The sequence below is a fragment of the Tachyglossus aculeatus genome, chromosome 9 (genome assembly GCF_015852505.1).
Source record: "Tachyglossus aculeatus isolate mTacAcu1 chromosome 9, mTacAcu1.pri, whole genome shotgun sequence".
NCBI classification, from domain to species: Eukaryota; Metazoa; Chordata; class Mammalia; order Monotremata; family Tachyglossidae; genus Tachyglossus; species Tachyglossus aculeatus.
The window spans coordinates 24,433,089-24,455,118 of NC_052074.1; the positions used below are offsets into that span (position 1 = coordinate 24,433,089).

At 49.7% G+C, this 22,030-nt stretch overlaps 1 protein-coding gene across 1 annotated transcript in view; it reads left to right on the top strand.

Moving 5' to 3' along the window:
• Positions 1-222: 222 nt before the first annotated feature.
• FOSL2 (FOS like 2, AP-1 transcription factor subunit) overlaps positions 223-22,030 on the top strand; it is a 30,040-nt gene continuing 8,232 nt past the window's right edge. Inside the window, exons 1-2 of the mRNA XM_038751725.1 lie at positions 223-421; positions 17,574-17,825. Coding sequence (XP_038607653.1) covers positions 323-421; positions 17,574-17,825 — 351 coding nt within the window. The 5' untranslated portion in view covers positions 223-322. The remainder of the gene's footprint in view (positions 422-17,573; positions 17,826-22,030) is intronic.

Sequence of the window (22,030 nt, forward strand, 5' to 3'; positions counted from 1 at the left end):
ACACTTGGTGGACGAGGAAGCAGAAGTTGCAGGACTTGGGGCTGCTGATGCCCGCGTCCGGGCTTGGCAGGGTTGGCTAGGGAAGGAGCGGTCCCTGTCCGGGGCAACAACTCTCCCGAGGACGCTGGTCCCCCAGCCCCCCCCTTGGAGCCCGGGGGTGGGCTTGCTGGGCGGTCCGGTGGCCACCGGGCCTGCCGGGGGGAGGCTCCGGACTCGACTGGCCGCCGGCCACCCCGAGGGGCCGGAGCAGGAGGAGGAGGAGGAGCGGACGGGAGGGCGGGGAGGAAAAACCCTGCTTCCTCCGGGGCTCCCACTTCGGATCATGTACCAGGACTATCCCGGGAATTTCGACACCTCTTCCCGAGGCAGCAGCGGCTCTCCGGCGCACGCAGAGCCCTACTCCGGCGGAGGCGGCCAGCAGGTAAGTCGAGGCCCTCGCTGGAGGTCCTCGACGCCCGCTTTCGTTTTCCTTCCCCCCCGGCTTTCCTTTCGGGCTGGGAGAGGGGGATCAATCAATCAATCAATCGTATTTATTGAGCGCTTACTATGTGCAGAGCACTGTACTAAGCGCTTGGGAAGTACAAATTGGCATCACATAGAGACAGTCCCTACCCAACAGTGGGCTCGCAGTCTAAAAGGGGGATCGGGATGCAGGACCGGTTCCTCCCTCGCCCTATCAATCAATCCGTCGTATTTATTGAGCGCTGACTGTGTGCAGAGCACTGCACTAAGCGCTTGGGAAGTCCAAGCTGGCAACCTATAGAGGCAGTCCCTACCCAACATCATCATCAATCGTATTTATTGAGCGCTTACTATGTGCAGAGCACTGGACTAAGCGCTTGGGAAGTACAAATTGGCAACGTATACAGTCCCTACCCAACAGTGGGCTCGCAGTCTAAAAGGGGGAGACAGAGAAGAAAACCGAACATACTAACAAAATAAAATAAATAGAATAGATATGTACAAGTAAAATAGAGTAATAAATATGTACGAACATATATACGTATATACAGGTGTTGTGGGGAAGGGAAGGAGGTAAGATGAGGGGGATGGAGAGGGGGACGAGGGGGAGAGGAAGGAAGGGGTGGTCCTAGCCACCCCTGGGGGGGCAAAGGGGATCCCCCGGGAGGATGGACGCCCCTCGCCCTGGGCAAGGGAGCCGCTTCCCTTGGAGACCCCTGCCCCAATCTGCTCCCTGGCCCTCCCTCTCCCAGGGCCGAAGATGGGAGTCCAAGTGCCGGGAGATGTGGGAATAACAATAATAATAATAGTATTTGTGAAGCTCTTACTAGGTGCCATGCACTGTCCTAATAGCTGGATGTGTGCATAATAATAATAATAATATTTGTGAAGCGCTTACTAGGTGCCATGCACTGTCCTGATCGCTGGATGTGTGCATAATAATAATAATAATATTTGTGAAGCGCTTACTAGGTGCCATGCACTGTCCTGATCGCTGGATGTGTGCATGATAATAATAATAATGATATTTGTGAAGCACTTACTAGGTGCCGTGCACTGTTCTAATCGCCGGATGTGTGCATAATAGTAAGGATGGCATCTGTTAAGCGCTTACTATGTTCCAAGCGCCGGGGGAGATACAAGGTAATCAGGTTGTTCCACAAGGGGCCCGCAGTCCTAATCCCCATTTTACAGATGAGGTAACTGAGGCACAGAGAAGTTAAGTGACTTGCCCAGAGTCACACAGCTGACAAGTGGAGGAGCTGGGAAGAGAGAGATAGATAGAGAGAGAGAGGCGGGGGGTGACAGCCTGTCTCCCCCAAAGCTTAGAAAGGTGCTTGGCACATAGTAAGCGCTTAACACATGCCAACAATATTATTGTTACAGCCTCTCTGATCAGACCAGGGACGGAGGAGGGAGACACATCCATCATCCATCCCCATCTCCCACCCAGGGGAACCTCCGAGGGCTCCCACCTCTCTTCCCCCACCTCAACCCAACCTCCACCGGGCCCCTGAACTCAATGCCCCTGCGGGACTCCTTCACTCCCCCAGGTGTCAGCGGGAATGACCCGGGAAAGGGGGTGAGGTTGGGAATCCTGCCCTGTGTATAATGACTCCATCTGGACCCGAGGGGCGTTGGCGAGAATTGGGGGGATTAGGGCCTGGAACTACGGTCCCGTCCGAGAGGTACCAGGGAACTTAAAAAGTATCTTTGGGTGTGTTTCCAAAGTAGCCCGACTGGTTTAGGGTCGGGGGATGGTGTGTACGTGCTCCTGTGTGTGTGTGCTTATAAATACCAGCTTGAGGGTGGGGGTGATGTCTACACCCAGAAAAGGCCCACCGTGAGAGCCCCTCTCACACACAAGCTCTTCGGACGCTCACAAAGTCAAACAGCCCCTCACCCCAAATCAGAGGTGAACCTCGGCCTCTTCCACTGGCTACATTATTCCTTGGAGAAGCTGTATGTAACAAGAGCTTGGGACAGGGGTCTGGAGATTGTCCCCGACAAAGGTGACCCCCCTCGGGAGGGAAAAAAGCTCCAGGGATAGGAAAGAGGAACTCCATCCCGGAGCTCTGGGAGAATCGGGTCAACTTGATCTCCCCTTGGATTAGAAAAGGATGTTTGGTTCCTTCCTAACCACTGGAAGCCACATCCCAAAACGAAGTTTAGTCTCAGTGACATTTTGACCCAAGAAAACTTAACGTGAAATTTCATCCAAGTTTAGCCCACTTAAGGATTGCCCTGCAACTAGGGTGACTTCAATCTGACAGAGGAGGGAGATGAATTCAGGCGATTGGAGTGGAATCTTTTGCATCCCCAACTTGTTTCCAGCGGCTGAAATTTTGACTGGCGTAATCATTAAAAACATAATTTTGATTCCCGTCACTCAGTATCTCTTAAATCGCTTTTTTTGTTTGATTGCTGTTGTTGTTGGTTTTTTTTTTTAATGGAAAGTCATAGTGGAAGTAGAATTGCCCCGGCTGAATAGTCGGTGTGCGTCCCTGGGGCCTTTGAGCTCATGACGTGAGTTGAAGCAATTCCCTGAGTTGGGTGGAAATCTGACAGGAAAACCATGCTAGAAAGAAGGAAGAGAAATAAATCTAGCATAGGGCTAATGGAGGCTCATTAGCTAACCAGAGAGCAAGTGTTGGCTAATTCCTAGCATGCTGTAACACATGAAGATTTTGCAATTAATAATAGCTCGGTGCGGTGTGATTCTCTCATATGGCCTGCCAGTTCTGCTCAGCAATATGAAGTCTGAGGCGCCCCTCATTCCAGAGGGATTTTCAAGGTAACTCCATTAACTTTTCGGAGCTGCCCTCCTCTTCTAGAGCTTTGGGAGGACTTTTTTTGGTAGGGAGTGGCCTTTTTATTCCCCATCTTCTCTCCGCCTTCTGAGCAAAGCTGTTTTGTGGTAGCTTGCGCTGACCCTGGCGCCATTAGTTACTACACAACTATGTGCCATGGCCTTATGAGGCAGGCAGGGAGACCGAGGCCCAAGGTAACTTTACTGCCCGCCTCATAAAACCTGTAATCACTTTATTTCCCTCAGCTGCCTTTGCTCTTGGACTTTAATGGCGGCTGGAGGATCAGGAAAGGTCCCCTCCCTTTACGGCGTCTTGATGGGTGGGTACGAGAGCGTTTAAACTTTCCTCTACAGCCAAGACAGCAGGCACGGCTCTCTTCTCCTCGCCGTCTCCTCGGCACTCAGATGTCCCTGGTGAGGCCGCTCGTTGGAATTTATTTTTGCAATTTTCCCCTGTCTCTGAATCCGGGCCCTGTGGTAGGGTGGCATTTGGCGGGGATAACTTTTTTTTTTAGCTTCTGGTCTTGAACGTGGCTGGAACTTGAAGCATGGTAACGATTTCCTGTACTGCTGCGCTATCCTCCTTCCACAGATTCCTTATTAGAGATTCTTTTCCATAATTGTTCAAGGGGGCTTTTTTTTCCTTCCTCCTTCTGACTTTCCTAGGAAAACACCACCCAGGCGTATATGCCTGCTTTGCCTGGCTGCTTGACACTTACGGCTTCTGGGAGGGAGCATTATGCAATCCAACCAGTTACACAAACCTAGGTTATTTCATAACTTGTTTTCATCAGCTGGGTCCCCTCTTCGTAAAAAAACAAAAACGAAAAGCACAGAACTTTTCCAAGGCTAGTGGTCGTCTTGTTTCGCAGATGATTTTGAAAACAAATCAAGGGAGACATTCTCCTTTTTTTTTTTTTTTGCATCAAGGAGTGAACTAGTCCCCCCCCAGCCCTGAAAAGAAAAAAAAATTCCCCGAAGTGAACGTTTGCCAAGAGTACCAGGCTGGGACATTCCTCACATCAAAGAACTTTACCAGAAATGACTGTGATATTCCCAAACCAGCCCCAATCACACCCCTCGAGCGCCCCCTACGGGACATTCCCAGGAAGGACATTTCCTGGGATTGTATTCAGAGGAATCAGGAATGTTTTTCAGTCGGTAACCTCTGGGCTCTTTTAAATTAAGGGGAAAAAAAACCAAAACACTAACCCGTTAAGTCTATAATTAGGTAGTTGTCTACTGGCCCATTTGCAAAGCATCTCCTAGTTTTAAAAAAATCCGCTAGAAATAGATGGGTTGTGGGGTGTGTATGCGGGCACGGGTGCACATGGGAATCCATGAACCTTAAGGTTATCCTTCATAGTATTTACGCTGGCCCAAAAGATACGGTATTGTTTTCTTTTAGAACTGGTAGGGAGGGGTTGGGGAGTGTATCTCAAGACTTCGGTGTATCATTTTTGCCTTGATCCCGCAGATGTTGTAGATTAGGTTCAAACGAAATGCCGCCCCAGGAATTAGGCCTGTTCCGTTGATTCTCCACTATGGAAGTGAGAGCTACTTTCTGATCAAACTAGACAGAAATGTTCCCTTTTTTCCCCGTTGAGAATCAACCGCCTTGGATTGGGACGGGGCAGGGAGCTTCGGACGTCTCGAACCCGAGACTTTAGTACGAATCCATTGCTCAGATCTGAATCCCTCCTGCTGGTGCCATCTGATTATGGGCAGCATTAATTGGTGGTCACGGCTTTGGAGGATGATGGTCGCAGACTCGATGGGGATAATGTGCCTTTTGCTGTCCCAAACCTCTTGTTCTCTATTCTGTAATACTATCCTGCTCCGGCTTGTTGGCAGCAATCATCTGTTGGGCCTGGAGAGGGAAAATGTACATTTTCTTCAGCCTCCCTGCTTTCTCCTAGTCCTGCAATGTGGCACCGTTTTCCACCCTTACCTTTGCACTGCCCCCGAGAGAGAAGCTAGTTAGAGAGAGGGCCCTTCTCCATTGAAAACTTAGTGGCTCAGGAGTCTGTTGCCTCAGCTCTGAGCAATTGCAGGGTGATAGGAGGAGCCAGTGACCTCCGTGGAAATGGTGTTGTGAAAATTCACCACTGACGTAGGCTCTTGCTCTAGAAGGGTCCTTTAGACATTTGATATTCGCCCCACGCCCAACCCCACAGCTCTTAGGTACATATCTTTGCTTCTTGTACTTCCACCTTGTACTTCCCAAGCTTAGTACAGTGCTCTGCACACAGTAAGCGCTCAGTAAATACATTGAATGAATGAATATCTTTACATTATGTAGTATAAATTACTTATTTATTCATATTAATGTCTGTCTCCCCCTCTACACTGTAAGCTTATTATGGGCAGGGAATGTGTCTGCTAATTTTGTTGTATTTTACTCTCCCAAGCGCTTAGTACAGTGCTCTGCACATAGTCAGCTCTCGGTGAATGCCATTGATGAATTGACTGATGGGGTGGTTCCCTTTCTGCATTAAGGGGAGAGATGGAGCTGGGGGAGGGAATCCATTTCAAACCCATTTTCTCTCTCCACCCGCCTTAACCAGAAATACTAGGCCCTACCTGAAGAACAGGTGGACAATGCAAAAATCCTCCCAGAGCAGCCAGGTTAGGGAACAACTCAATTTCTGCAATTCTCTCTAGTACTGGGAGACCTGGGTGAGGGGGGAAGGAGTGCCTATGCCTTGATTTCCTTTTTAGTCATGACGTTTATTAAGCTCTTACTTTATAGCAGCATTGTGCCAAGTGCCGGGATAAATAAAAGAAAATCAGATCAAACATAGTCCCTGACCCCTATGGGGCTCACGGTGTAAGAGGCAGGGAGAGCAGGTGTCTCATCCCCATTTTACAGATAAGAAAAAAGGCACAGAGAGGTTAAGTGACTTGCTGAAGGTCTCCCCACAGGCTAACGGCAGAGCTGGGACTAGGAACCCTTGTCTCCTCACTCCTGGACCCTTAAAATTTTCACTAGGTGAGGCTAAAGTGAGGCAGAAAGTTGAGTTTTATCCCTTTTTTTGGAGGTTTGATTTTCCAGGAATGTTTGGAAGGGTATACAGGGTGAATACAGGGTGTTAAATAACAGGGTCCAAAGCTATGAGGAACAGAGGACCAACAGAGAGGAGATAGGGGTGGAATATCTCGTGTTCCTCTGAGAAGGCTTTAGAGAAATCCATAAAGGCACTGGCCAGAAAAGTCTCAAGAGCTGGAATTGTCATGGGGCCTAGAAAAGTCTATCTGAAGAATTTGTCCTCTCCTTGAGGAGCCCTCAGCTCCTGAGATGCGAGACTTTCTTCTGGCCTTATTAAAAGCCTAGAAAATGGGTTGATGTGAGAGGAGATCCATTTCCACCCCATGTATGTGAGGCTCTGTGACTTCGAGAAGAGAAAGTCCAAATCAGGTTGTCCTGGAGCAGTTACTCTCCAGCCAGGACTCCCTCTGGACCCGTTTCTGACCTGCTCAGAGACTCCAATTTCCAGCCTGGGAAATCTGGGTTTGGAATTAAAGGCAGAAACAAGGATCATCCCGTTTTGTCGACTTCTCATCCGTTGGCCCTCCTGCTGCCATCTCTTCCCTGTCCCGGCTGTTGTAAGCTTGTTACAGGCAGGGAACACGTCTGCCAATATTGTGTACTGTACTCTTCCAAGTGCTTAGTACAGAGCTCTGCACATAGTGAGTGCTCAATAAATACCATTGACTAATTAATCGATGTTGACCGCCAGGCCATGCCGCATAGCCCCCTCAGCGTGCCACTGAGTCTCAGCTTGGCTCTCCATCACGTGCTGGTGGGTTTTCGGACCCTGGCTCTTGAGCTGATTACATCCTCAGGAGCTGGTGAGGCTCCTGGGCTGCCCCCCGGCCCTGGAAACATCAGAGAGAGGAGGTAGAGAGAACCCGGGAAGTTTTGTGGAAGGCTTTGGGAGAAGGGTTTAGGCGGGCGTTCCCCAGGGCCTCTGGAGCTCCAAATGCCAGAACAAGTGTTCTGAGAACAGGCCTAGTGTGCACACACTCCTTGGATTCCACGCCCAAGCCCCAGGGGCACGTGCAGACTCGTTGGCTGGCCTGACTGCAGACTCTTCATTCTCTGGGGATGGCTGAGGTGCATTCCTATTTCCGTGTCCCCCGTCCTGTTCAATTGTGCCGGCGCCGTCCCTCCACCACCTCAGGCAATGGGGTTAGACACCCCCCTCTCCTGGGGCCCTCAAAACTGGCCCTGCCATCTCTCAGTTTGCTGCCCGTCCGAGTCATGGTGGGTGTCACTGAGCAGCTGAGGTGTCGCTTTGGGTCTTTGTGCCCTTCTGGCCTGTCTCCAGGTCTAAACCCAGGAGGGGCATCGGCTGGAGGGGTCCGTGACAGGCTCAAGGCTCTCATGTCTGGGTGCTAGGGCTTCCTATATCTTTGGCAGGGAGGGGGACAGTCAAACTTGGCCTCCCTAGGATCAGCCCAGTCAGGTCCTCCCAGAATCTGCTCCCAGGTTATGGTGATGATTTTCTTCAGTTATGTTTCCATTATGCACTTCGTTCTTTATTTTTGGGGTGGGGGGAAGATATTTGTTAAGCACTATGTGCCGGGCACTGTACTTAGCTCTGGGGTAGATACAAAATAATCAGGAATCTGGTTGGACACAGTCCATGTGACACTTGCGGCTCACAGTCTTAATCCCCATTTTACAGATGAGGTAACTGAGGCACAGAAAAGTTAAATGATTCGCCCAAGGCCACACAACAACAGACAAGTGGCAGAGCTGGGATTAGAACCCAGATCCTTCTGACACCCAAGCTTGTCCACTGTCCACTAGATCCTCTATCCACTAGACTATGCTGCTTTCTCTGGACGTATCCTTGTGCTAAGCGCTGGGGTAGATACAAGAAAATCAGTTCAGACCCAGGTCAGTGGGACAGTTGCTTCCCCACCAATCTCAGGGGCAGGGAGAGGCAGGCATCTTCCCTCCTATTTTACAGAGGGGGAAACCAAGGCAGAAAGAAGTGAAGTGACTTGCCCAGGGTTACACAGCAGGCTTGTGGCAGGGCTGGGGTTAGGCTCTGCTGCTCAAGAAGGCCCCAAGAGTTCTGAAGTCCTGGGAGTGGAGGCCTGAGGAGCTCAGCGAGTGCTAGAGTAGCCACAGGGCAGAGGGTGTAAGTCACAGTTCAGGTCTGGCATTGCCAGGGTGACACCCTGTCACCCCCTGTAAGATTGGGGAGGGGGGCGTTCACCTTACCCTCTTGTCTGCCCTGCACTAATGCCACCAAGTACAGAGATGCAGACCTTCCATGAGGCTTCTGCTGCTGCCAAGGCCTAAGCAGAGACACGTGTATTTTCTCACTGTGGCACCATTTGGGGTCATGTTTGAACAGAGGAATGCCAGGCCACAAATAGCTAACATAACCACTTCTCTCATGCCCCACCGTCACTCCTTGAATAACACATTCAGAGCCCGGACAAGATACATCTGCCAGATCTAATTTAAACTTTCCTGTCTCCCAGAAAGGCTCCTGCCCCAGACAAAAGCATTCTTTTATCAGAGCCCCAGTCCCCTCCGGGGTTGGGACATTGTTTCTCTTGCAGTTTAGTGCCAGTTTGTTATCCGCATGGATTTACCTCCTGTCTGAAACAAGGTGTACATGCATTTCAGAGGCAGTCATTACCTACTGCCTTGTTTTTACTGCCGCCTTGTTTTGTCTAGACGGAGTCCAGAGCTGCAGGGAATCAGGCTGATCTGAGCCCTGAAACACATTCTCTCCATCTGCCATCCAAAATATGAAACAGAATGCCAGAGGCAACCATTGGAGAGCTTGGCCTTCTGGTTTTTGCCTTTTGGTCACACTAGGCTGCCCGGTCTTCTTCCGGGGAGAGAGGTTCTGCTACTGGCAAATAGAATCAATCAATGGTATTTATTGAGCACTTACTATGTGCAGAGCACAGACAAGAGCTTGGGAGAGCACAATACAACAGAATTCACAGATATGCTCCTTGCCCACCTCGAGCGTACAGGGGGAGACAGACATTAATACGAATTAATAAATAATTTATACTATATAATTTAAAGATGTATACGTAAGTGCTGTGCGGTTGAGGTTGGGGCGAATATCAACTGTCCAAAGGTCACAGATCCAACACAGAAGGGAGAGCTAGCCGGGGAAAAGACGGCTTAATCGGGGAAGGCCTCTTGGAGGAGATGTGACTTTAATAATGCTTTGAAGGTGGGGAGAGTGGTGGTCCAGCGTATATGGAGGGAGAGGACGTGGGAAAGGGATCAGCGACGAGGTAGACGAGATGGGCACAAAGTGAGTCAGTTGGCACTAGAAGAGACAGTCTTAGTTGCTTCCCCCAAGTTTTCTCAAAATTCATCCTGCTAAGCGTGGAACCAATGTACTTGAATTCAGCTGTGTCCGGGAGCAGCCTTGAAAGGGGGCAGGCCAAGAGAGAAGTGGCATAGAGAAAGAGGGTAGGGGGGTGATGGACCACTCCCCTTTGGCAGCAGCCACCCGCCAACTTCACCCCCTCAGCCAGCAATGGCAGTCTTGGTGGCCCGAATTGGCATATGCCCACTGAGTCAGGGTGGCTCTTGAGGTAGACTGTGTGACAGGTGGAGGGAATGGCAGGGACAGGAGTCTCAGCTCAACTGGCCTACCATGCTTCAGTCTGCCACCGGGTAAAAGCAGTGCCAGAAGTGGCAGGAATAGCCCCAAGATGGGCCGGATGCAGGGCCAGGACTTCTGTCCTCTTCCACCATGGCCCAGACGGAGCAGCAGGACGATTCCCGGTGACCAACCACCCGCGATGGTTCCCCTGCAGGCCGTCACCTCGGCTCCCATTGGCGCCATCCTGCCCGGCCGTAGGACACGTGGGAAGAGGGATTTTGGGCACTACTCAAAACACACAGTTCTAGATCTAGAAATTCCCATCATGCATGGTTGCTGGATGAGCTGGAAGTCCCGTGATGTTTGTAATGGTGGAGGCCAGAGGGCCTCTTCCAAGGAGGAAGAGGAAAATGACACACCAGGCAGCCTCCCCTTCCTCTCTCCACCTTCAATGTATTACAAAGTCAGTCAGTCATATTTATTGAGTGCTTACTGTGTACAGAGCACTGTATGAGAAGCGGCGTGGCTCAGTGGAAAGAGCACAGCCTTTGGAGTCGGAGGTCATGCGTTCAAATCCCAGCTCTGCCAATCGTCAGCTGTGTGACTTTGGGCAAGTCACTTCACTTCTCTGTGCCTCAGTTACCTCATCTGTAAAATGGGGATGAAGACTGTGAGCACCCCGTGGGACAACCTGATCACCTTGTAACCTCCCCAGGGCTTAGAACAGTGCTTTGCACATAGTAAGCGCTTAATAAATGCCATTATTCTTATTATTATTATTATTTATTATTATTATTATTATTACTAAACACTTGGGAAAGTACAATATAACAGTCACATTCCCTTCCCACAATGATAAGGTCATATCTCCTCTAAGGGGCCTTCCCTGATTAATCCCTCTTTTTCCCGGCTTGCTCTGTCCTCTGGGTCATCAATACACTTGGATCTGTGACCTTTGGACACTTATATTCACCCCACCCCAAACCGCACAGCCCATATGTACCTATATATACGTTATATATTATACATTATTTATTCATATCAATGCCTGTTTCCCACTCTAGACTGTAAACTCATTAATGGGCAGGGATTGTGTCTTCTAATTCTTTTGTATTGTAGTCTCCCAATACAGTGCTCTGCACATAGTAAGTGTTCAATAATTACGATTGATTGATTGACTCCTCTCTGCTGCTGTGGCAGCTATCAATCATATTTATTGGGCATCTACTGGGTGCAGAGCTCTGTACAAAGCATCTGGAAGAATACAACAGACTAGTAGACATGGTCCTTGCCCTTAGGGAGCTTACAATCTAGCAGAGGGGGGCAGGCATGAAAAGAAATTACAGAGATGAGGAAGTAGTGGAACATGAATATTTGTAGACTTGGCTACAGGAGTGTGAGCATCCAAATGTTCAGATGGGGGGAATTGTTGAAAAGGCAGTTGGAAGGATGAAGGGGTGAAATTAGAAGGTAATCAGGGCAGGCTTCTTGGAGGAAAGCTTTGAAGTGGTCTGCTGGGTGAGAAGGGGGAATTTTGGGCAGAAGAGAGGCTGTGAAACAGATTTTGGCAGTGGGAGAGATGACAACGGGGCCAGTAAGCTTGAGAAGAATGAAAGCCTGTGGCCTGGGGATTTGTGGTAGAAGAGAACTGATAAGTAGGAGGGAGAGACTGTAGACTCTAAGCTTCTTGAGGGCAGGGAACATGTCCACAATCTCTGCTATATTGTTGTCTCCCAAGTGCTTAGTAGAGTGCTCTGCACACAGTAAAAACCACTGAGAGAGCTGATGGAGTGATTGAAAGCCGATGGTGAGGAGTTGTGGCGAGGATTAGGCAACCATTGATGGATTTTGAGGAGTTGAGGATACTTCGTGTCGTCGTTCTGAGACAGTCACATCCTTTCTCACCATCCTGGGAACCATGAGGCTTTTCAGATGGTGAGACAGAACAATCATTCCCATAGAGAAATGGCACGGCATAGTTTAAAGAGCACGGACTGGGAGACAGAAGACGTAGGTTCGAATCCCAGCTCCGCCACCTGTCTGCTGTATGGCCTTGGGCAAGTCACTTCACTTCTCTGGGCCTCAGTTCCCTCATCTGTAAAATGGGGATTAAAACTGTGAGCCCCACGTGGGACAACCTGATTACCCTGCAACTACCCCAGCACGTAGAACAGTGCTCGGCACATAGTAAGCGCTTAACAAGTACCATCATCATCATCACAGGCTTGGGAGTCAAAGGACCTGGGTTCTCTTCTCAGCCCCTCCACTTGTCTGCTGTGTGACCTTGGACAAGTCACTCCAATTCTCTGTGCCTCAGTTACCTCATCTATAAAGAGGGGATTAAGACTGCGAGTCCCAAGTGGGACAGGGACTGTGTCCAACCTGATTAGCTGGTATCTACGCCAGCGCTTAATACTATTCCTCCCACATAGTAAGTGCTTAACAAATACCATTAAAAAAAAAATCCTTGCTCAAATTGTCATGGGTCATGACACTCATGGGGACATAGGGACAAAAACTGGAATGCTGCCTAAGGATCTGTACGTATATTTGTGCACACATTCCTCCCTTCACACGTGGATCTGTTGTTTCCCCCAGCTAGACCCAAACTGTTTTCCTGCTAGTTCAGAGCCTCGGTTTCCACCCTTCTCCAGTGGTATCCCTACGACAGCTGAACCGCCTTTTTTGATCGTAGGGGCTGCTTCTCCCATGAATCACCACTGCTCTCCTTGCAAAAGATCCTGGGATCCCTGAGGGATGTAAATCTGAGGCCTTTGCCAATATATAAAAGGCCCCATTGGTGCTGCTGGGGCCTCTCTACCCCTAGAGTAGAGTAGGCCAGCTGCTGTTAGGTTGTCAGAAGCCCCTGAAAAGAAAATGGGAATCAGAAGAGAGATGCAACTGGTGGTCCACCTTCTTCATCCTGGCTGCAGGGGCCCCTGCTCTGCAGGACTTAGTAAGTTCTCTGTGAGTAGCAAACATGTCTACCAACTCTGTTATATTGTACTTTCCCAAGTGCTCTGTACACAGTAAGCACTCCAGTAAATGCAAAATGATTATTTTACAAGGATTCTGAGGGAGGCAGCATGCTCTCTTATTGCCACAGGAGCCCTGGAAAGCCGTTTCTAGCAGGGCAGCAGCGATGGAAATCAGTCCTTTCGGCTTCGGGATCGGTCCCCCCAGCCCACCACTGCCTTGCCCTTCTGCTTCCTAGCTGCTGCTTCGGAAGGGAAGACCATTTGAGTCCATTGGTTGTGCGAGGAGGGGTCTTCAGTGGGTGTCTTGGTCTCTCTGCCTCTCGCTCTCTGGGTGTGTTTTGTTCTTCCCCCATACACGGCCTCTTTCCCTTGGAAGAATACAATATAACAGAGTGGGTAGGCATATTCCCTGCCCACATCGAGTTTACAGTTTAGAGGGGGAGACAGACATTAATATAAATAAGTAAATTGTGAGTATGTACATAAGTGCTGTGGGGCAGAGGGAGGGGTGAATAAAGAAAAGAAGCAGTATGTCCTAGTAGTTAAAGTCTGGGCCTGGGAGTCTGAAGGACCTGGGTTCTAATCCCGGCTCCTCCACTTGTCTGCTGTGTGACCTTGGGCAAGTCACTTCACTTCCCTGAGCCTCAGTTCGCTCATCTGTAAATTGGGGATTAAGACTGTGAGCTCCAGGAGGGACAGGGGCCATGAGAAGCTGCGTGACTCAGTGGAAAGAGCTGGGGCTTTGGAGTCAGAGGTCGTGGGTTCAAATCCTGGCTCTGCCACTTGTCAGCTGTGTGACTTTGGGCAAGTCACTTTGCTTCTCTGGGCCTCAGTTCCCTCATCTGTAAAATGTAGATTAAGACTGTGAGCCCCCCGTGGGACAACTTGATCACCTTGTAACCTCCCCAGCACTTAGAACAGTGCTTTGCGCATAGTAAGTGCTTAATAAATGCCATCATTATTATTATTATTATTATTATTATTATTATTATGTCCATCCCAATTTGTGTGTATCCACCCAGCGCTTAGTACAATGTTTAACACATAGTGAGTGCTTAATAAGTGCCACTGTTATTATTACTGTTGTTCATCATCATCATCAATCGTATTTATTGAGCGCTTACTGTGTGCAGAGCACTGTACTAAGTGCTTGGGAAGTACAAGTTGGCAACATATAGAGACAGTCCCTACCCAACAGTGGGCTCACAGTCTAAAAGGGGGAGACAGAGAACAAAACGAAACATACTAACAAAATGAAATAAATAGAATTTTATTAACAAAAACAACTATAATAATAATAGTAATAATAGGCGCAAATCCAAATGCAAGAGTGACGCAGAAGAGGTGGATAGTCCAGTGGAGTTGGTTGGCACGATCCCTGCCCTTGAGGAACTCTTGTACCCCTGTCTGTGCCCCAAGGGAAACCCTGGTCACTAGCAGTGTGACTGCAAGAAATTAATAGGGATCATTCTAGTAACAGCTTCATTTCCTTCTGTTCAATTAAAGAAGAATGCACTAGGCTGCAGACAATTTTACAATGAATTCATTAGCACAAACGTGTCACCCCAGAAGCCGCACACCCATAGGAGTGAGCTGGCTGCACCTGCCCTAGCGAGACCTGGGAAGGCTGGAGAGTCAGCCAGTCAGTCGTATTTATTATCGAGCGCTTACTGTGTGCAGAGTACTCTATTAAGCGCTTGGGAGAATACTGTATAACAGACATATTCCCTGCCCACAAGGAGCTTACAGTCTTGAGAAGCAGCGTGGCTCAGTGGAAAGAGCCCGGGCTTTGGAGTCAGAGGTCATGGGTTCAAATGCCGGCTCTGCCAACTGTCAGCTGTGTGACTTTGGGCAGGTCACTTCACTTCTCTGGGCCTCAGTTACCTCGTCTGGAAAACGGGGATGAAGACTGTGAGCCCCCCGCGGGACAACCTGATCACCTTGTAACCTCCCCAGTGCTTAGAACAGTGCTTTGCACATAGTAAGCGCTTAACAAGTACCATTATTATTATTATTATTCTTATTAGAGGGAGAGGGCAGGGGCAGGAAACAGGACAGGCAGAAACCATGGAGAGTCTGCCGTCCCTGAATCCTGGGCACCGGGAAGCGTGGGGCCCGCCTGGGCAGCAAGACAGATGCTTCAAATACCAGCCTGTCTGGGTCAAAAGCGGGCAGATGTGACCTTGATGGGGCGGCTGTGCGGAGAGCCGCTGGACTTCTCTTTGCTGGGGCATCGGCCGGACTACGGCTAGGTTGCCGGGCCACGAGCCTGGAGTGGGAGGAGGCAGGGTTTTAAAGACAGTCATCTGTTTTCCAATCCCTGGGTTCTTCGAGATAAAGGTCCGACATCTTGCCTCGTGGCAGGTGCTCTCTCTCTGCCCAGAGCCCCCCACCATCTCATGGAGTGGCGGTAGTCCGGAGCTGGAGGGCCGGAGAGTGGGGGGAAGAGGAAGCCAGAGATAAACGAGAGGACTTTGCTGCACCTAGAGATGGCAATGCGAGGCTGAAGTCCCCGTTCCTCTTCTCTGGCCAAGAAGGGATTTTCCCCTGGAGACTGAAATCCAACTGACATTCCTCCGTGCCCTGGGGCTGCCAAGGAATTCTGGGTGGTTTGCTGATGGGGGCGGCGGGGCCAGGGCTGGGGGCAGGAGGGAGATGGAAGAAGCTTCTCTAATCGCTCCAGAAAACCACCCAGAATTCCTTGGCAGCCTCCCGGGCATGGCGGAATGTCCGTTGGATTTCAGTCTTTACGGGATTTAGCAGGGAAAGGACTGGCGTTTCCCCTGCCCACCCTGGAGTGGATTTTATCGACCCTGACAAACTTCGCATGGATTTTTTTCGCCACTTTCTGTCCCAGCATCATTTTCTTTTTAAATAGAATTCATTGTGCAATGCTTTGTGGTGCCAGATGGAGGGAGAAGGAAAGGGGAAGGGAGAAACAGAGAGAGAGGACCTTGATAGAAAGGCAAACATATCTAGCATATATAACGATTGGTCTAAATAGGAATAGGAAGTCAAACTGTGTTTCCTGAAAGACGCAGAGGAGAAAAGGGAGGCAGATGGGTGTAAAAGTCAGTAACGCCACTATATTTTTGATGGTATTTGTAAAGGGCTTATTATGTACCAGGCACTGTACTAAGTGTAGGAATAGAGATGAGCTAATCAGGTTGGACACAGTCCATGTCCCATATGGAGCTCAGATGAGGTAACTGAGGCATGGAGAAATTAAGTGACTTGCCCAAGGTCACATAGCAGACAGGGTGGCTCACTGGAAAAAGCACGGGCTTTGGAGTCAGAGGTCATGAGTTCGAATCCTGGCTCAACCAATTGCCAGCTTTGTGACTTTGGGCAAGTCACTTAACTTCTCTGGGCCTCAGTTCCCTTATCTGGAAAATGGGGATGAAGACTGTGAGCCCCCCCGTGGGGCAACCTGATCACCTTGTAACCTCCCCGGCACTTAGGACAGTGCTTTGCACATAGTAGGTGCTTAATTATTGCCATTTTTTTTTTAAAAAAGAGGCAGAGCCAGGAATGGAACCCCAATGTCCACTGATTCCCATGTTCCCAGTCCCAGATCTGGAGCCCGCCCTTCAAGAGACTGATTGGCAGGTGTGGCTCCCCCCAGGAGACAGAATGACAGGTGTGTCCCCCCAAACAGGAAACTGATTGGCAGGTGTGGCCCCTCAGGAGACTGATTAGCAGGTGTGGCCCCTCCAGGAGACTGACTGGTGGGTGTGGCCCTCAGGAGACTGATTGGCTGCTGTGATAATAATAATAATAGTAATGATAATAATAATAACAATAATAGTTGTTAAGGACTTACTATGTGCCAGGCACCGTACAAAACACGGGGGTAGATACAAGATATTCAGGTTGGACACAGTCCCTGTCCCACATTGGACTCACAGTCTAAGTAGGAAGGAGAGCGGGCATTGAATATACGTTTTACAGTTGAGGAAACTGAGGTCCAAAGAAGTAAAGAGACTTTTTCTTGGTCACACAGCAGACAAGTGGCAGTGTCGCGGTCAGAACCCAGGTCCTCTGACTCCAGGACTGTGCTCCACCCAAGTTATGTTTTGTTTTGTTCTCTGTCTCCCCCTTCTAGACCGTGAGCCCACTGTTGGGTAGGGACCGTCTCTATATGTTGCCAACTTGTACTTCCCAAGAGCTTAGTACAGTGCTCTGCACACAGTAAGCGCTCAATAAATACGATTGAATGAATGAATGAATGAATGAAGTTAGTCAAGAGAAGGCAGGAAGCCCGAAGGTGACCCCAGAGCCCCTCCAAAAACTCAGGCAGAAGGCTCTCCAGTTGGCCACTGCCCTGAGAGAACACTTGGCCTAGGTGTAGAGAGTCATCCCCACCACCCCCTTGCTGAATCACTGGATCATCTTTTTAATGTAGCCTCTGATAGGTTGCCCTTCTCATTTCACTGAGTTTGAGATGGAGGCCCATTGAGAGTTCATGTTTCCACTGGGAAGTGACAGACTCGTCCACGGGGATTGAACCCCGTGTGGGCCGGGATGATAAAAAGCTCCAGCCCGGAGAGCTTTTATCGTAGGTCTCCTAGGTCCTTGAACTCTGGCCCTCTGGTCCAGTCCTCTCTGGGCCTGTGGCCCCTCTCCCTTTTTGTCTGGTTTCCACCCCTTGCGAACGAGTATGTCTTTTCTCTTTGGATTCACTTGTCAGCTCACTCTTTTCTTTTTTCTTTTCCCCCCCTTCAGAAATTTCGATTAGATATGCCAGGGTCCGGTAGCGCCTTCATCCCTACCATCAACGCCATCACCACGAGCCAGGATCTGCAGTGGATGGTGCAGCCCACGGTCATCACCTCCATGTCAAACCCTTACACCCGCTCCCACCCGTACAGCCCGCTGCCTGGCCTCGCCTCGCTGCCGGGACACATGGCCCTTCCGAGACCCGGGGTGATCAAGACCATCGGCACCACCGTGGGAAGGAGGAGGAGAGATGAGCAGGTAAATCTTAGGCTGATGAAAGGGGGCTGGGTGCCGAGATGCAATCATCACAATAATGACGGCACCTGACTATGTCACAAGCATTACGGCAGAGTAAAGTCTGTGGTCAGACTCTGGCTTAGTCTTAGTCTTAGACGCAGTCTAAGAGGGAGAGAGAAGAGGTATTTTATCCGTGTTTCACAGATGAGGAAAACTGAGGGACAGAGAAATGAAGTGAGGGGCCAAACAGGTGAGTGGCGAAGATGGGACCAGAACCCCGGTTTCCTGACTTCCAGCCCCATGGCCTTTCCAATAGACTGCACTACCTCTCTGGCCTTACAAACAGTCGGGGCTTTGGGATCTGTCAATCTGCTGTTGAGAGAGGTCAGGGGCCAGAGGTGCGTCTCCTTTACCCGCTGCTGCTGCTGGCCCTGCTCGCCTTCTCTCTCTGGAAGCAGGTGAGCCGATGGCAGTGAAACTCCAGGTCACCCAGGCCCTCAGCATGATTGCAGCAGCAATTTGACAGGTAAACTAGACCATCAGCTTCTGGGATGAGGCAGGGACCAGTTCTCATCCGCTCCCCCCGACCTCCAGGGTGCTTAGAGCAGACCACAGGTCCGGTGGGTTTGGGCTGACCCACCCCACCCTCGGTTAGCAGGTTTAAGTTCGTGGTTCGTCCGTGGCATCCAAGAAGCGTTGGGCATGGTCACTGTGAAGAAGGAAGAGAGCCCTTCCCTACTCCACCCCTGAGCAGAATTCAGGAAGTTGTGGTTGTTTAGGCAGCCCTTCCCGAGCGAGTCGGCCATCTTCGTTGGCCGTTTCTCCGGGCACCCCAGGGAGGAGGGTTAGCATCAGGAGCCCAGAAAGGGGAAGGAGCTCACTCCTAGTTCCCCAGAGACCGATTGGTATGACCACAGGACCACAGTAATGACAGCACTGGGGCCCAGGATTCCTCAAGCTCCGCTCCTCCCGAGGGTCAGATCTTCTCAGCCGGGCCCTGGAGTTCTGAATCCTGGGGAGGCGGTCATCTCCTGAGGCCTGGCCATAGCTACGTGATGTGCCCTGGCAGTATCAGGTCTATATCCCTGTCATGATAATGTGGGGCATAGGGTCCCTGAGAGAATGAAAGGGGAAGGAGCAGGATTCTGCAGCAGCACAGATCGCGTATATTTCCCCACCCCCGCCTTCCCTGACATACTCTGAGAGGAGAGAACCCGTCATCCTTTCTTATACTGAAGAAGTAGAGACTGCCCATCGGTGTCTCAGGACCAGAAGGAGACTCGAAACTGGGCCTTGGGGCATTCTGACCACTCTGGCCTGTTTCACCACCAAGTTGGTGAATGCTGGTTTTATCCTGGCTCCAGCAAGGGTGTGTGTTGCCAACTTGTACTTCCCAAGCACTTAGTACAGTGCTCTGCACACAGTAAGCCCTCAATAAATATGACTGACTGAATGAATGAATGTTGGGCCTGGGTTTCAGGCCTTTTCCCAAAGTGGGGATCATGTCTACCAACTCTTTTATTTTGTACGGTCCCTCACACTTAAGGACTGTGTGCTTTGCGCACAGTGAGCACTCAGTGAATAGCACTGATGGGTTGATTAATTGTTGATTAATATATCGAAGGGAGTTGGTGAAGCCCCCCGCAGCTGAGGGTGAGGGAAAGAGAAGTGGGATGGAGGCCACCGCTCAAGACCCTGGAAGGGGAGAAAATTTCCATTTCATAGCATGTTGTATTAAACTGATGAATTATGCATAAATTATACAGGGAGGCTGGTTTTAAACAGGACTCATTTGTGTTTTAAATGAGCCATGCTGAAGTGGCAGCTCCAAAAACAGTATTCTGAAACTTGAGATGCTTAATACATTGTACAGATTCTTCCAGGGTGAAGTTATTCCCTAGGTTATAACAGGGCCTTGGGTAACGTAGCAGAATTTTGCTAGATGGTGATTTTGTAACTTGAGAGAATTAATATATCTCCCCCAGCACCTAACTCACATTAAGAGGAAGAATCTGGCTGAAGAGCTCATCTGGAGATTGTAAACTCCTCAAGGGCAGGGATTGTGTCTACATACTCTGTTGTATTCTCCCAAGCACCAAGTACAGTGTTCTGCACACAGTAAGCATTCAATAAATACCATTGATTGATTGATCTGGAGAAAGGAGACAGGCAATTCTCTTTCCCTATCTAGTGTGGTTACTATCTAGAGACTCAGATCAATATCTTCTAGCTAGCCAATTGTGGAGAGAGGGTTGGGAACGAGTCACCCTGATACCTTCTAACAATTATGATTATTATTATTATTATAGTAATAATAATTGTGACATTTGTTAAGCACTTATTTTGTGCCAAGCACTATAATAAGCATTGGGATAAATAAAAGATTATCAGGTCAGACAGAGTCACAGTTCAACATGGGGTTTACAGCCCAAGTAGGAAGGAGAACAAGATTAACTTGTATCTAGGAGAAGTAGTGTGGCTCAGTGGAAAGAGCTCGGGCTTTGGAGTCAGAGATCATGGGTTCAAATCCCGACTCCACCAAGTGTCAGCTGTGTGACTCTGGGCAAGCCACTTAACTTCTCTGTGCCTCAGTTCCCTCATCTTTTAAATGGGGATTAAGTCTGTGAGCCCCACGTGGGACAACCTGATCGCCTTGTATCCCCCCAGTGCTTTGCACATAGTAAGTGCTTAACAAATACCATTATTATTATTATCTACCCCAGGGCCTAGAACAGTGCTTGACATATAGTAAGTGCTTAACAAATACCATAAACCCCGCACCTCCAAACCCAAGTATTTAATCCCCATTTTATAGATAGGGGCACAGAAAAGTTAAGTGATTTTTCCAAGATCCTACAGCAGAGCCAGAAGTAGACCCAGGTCTTCTTACCCCTGGACCAGTGCTCCTTCCACTAGGCCACGCCGCTTCCCTAATGGTCTTTTCTCTTCAAAGACTGATCCCAAAACCCTCTTCCTTTTCTACAAATGGGCTAGAAGGGTCAGGTGGGTCAAACACCCTTCCCCGACCTATTTCCACTCCAGAGGTGAAGACTTGGAAGCCCGTGGCATAAAGGGAGAGAGAAGAGACAGAGAGAGAGAGAGCACTAACGTATGGAAGTGATAACAACCTGCTCCCACCATCCCTGTGCAGATCCGACACTGACTGCTCCCGAGGTCAAGACAGGCAGGTGGATGGGAAAGCCCCCACCTGAATCCTCCAGGGGCAGGACAGGAAGGCGCTTCTTACGGATCTCCTTCACTGTTTGAGTTAGAGACCTACGCCAGCCAACCAGGAACACCACAGCAGGACTCCAGCTGGGGCATTTTAGGTGGTGTTGTGTTGGTAACTTTTTGAGATCAGGCTGAGACAGGTTTAGCCCCAGCGAGATAATTATTATTATTATTTTCCCTTTAAAGCATGCCAGCACTGTGCTAGGGGCTCTTCAGAATGTAGAATTAGGTAGGGAGGTTGCCCAATGTCCTCCCCATCCACCTTAGACAGGCAGGCAGTTAACATAGACCCAAAGGAAGGAAGAATCTGAAAATGATGGATGGTAACATGTCGTTGTCAAGCCTGCCTGAGGTCGCCTCTGGTATTGGCATAGATATCCGTATTCTCCAGGAGCTTTGGGGAAAGAGACCTGGAGGTGACTTTAACAAAGAAATAGAGGGAATCAGGGATCCCTTCTAGCCTGTAAGCTCACCGTAGGCAGGGAATGTATCTACCAGCTCTGTTGTAGTGTACTCTCCCAAGCGCTTAGCACAATGCTCTATGCCACTGATGAAGTAGAATCCTTGGAAGGGAGATGCAGGAACCTGGCTTTCCAGGCCAGCTCTGTTGGACACGGGAAGATTTTCCCAAGGGGGACGTGAGAGGGCCTGGGAGGTAAGTTTGAAAGGAGGGATGGGAAGTGGATGTAGCTGCTGGAAGAGAATGTGGGAGAGAAGTGTTGGCAGGGGTGAAATGGAGAGCCAGGGCTTTCAGGCAGAGGTGCAGAGAGAAAATGGAAGAATGAAACCAAGAGGGGAAAAAGCTAATGTCCAGCCAGTCCTGCTGCTCAATTTAAAACAGGAAGAGCTTTTGGAATGGGTGAGGTGCTGGACTCAGTTGTTGTCCTTGGAGGACCTGAGGCCTCTGCAGCCCCAGATAGTTCATTGCCAGGGAGGGATCTGGAACCTTTGTTATGCCTCGGGCTCGTTGGGCTGAGGCATGGACACCTGGGATC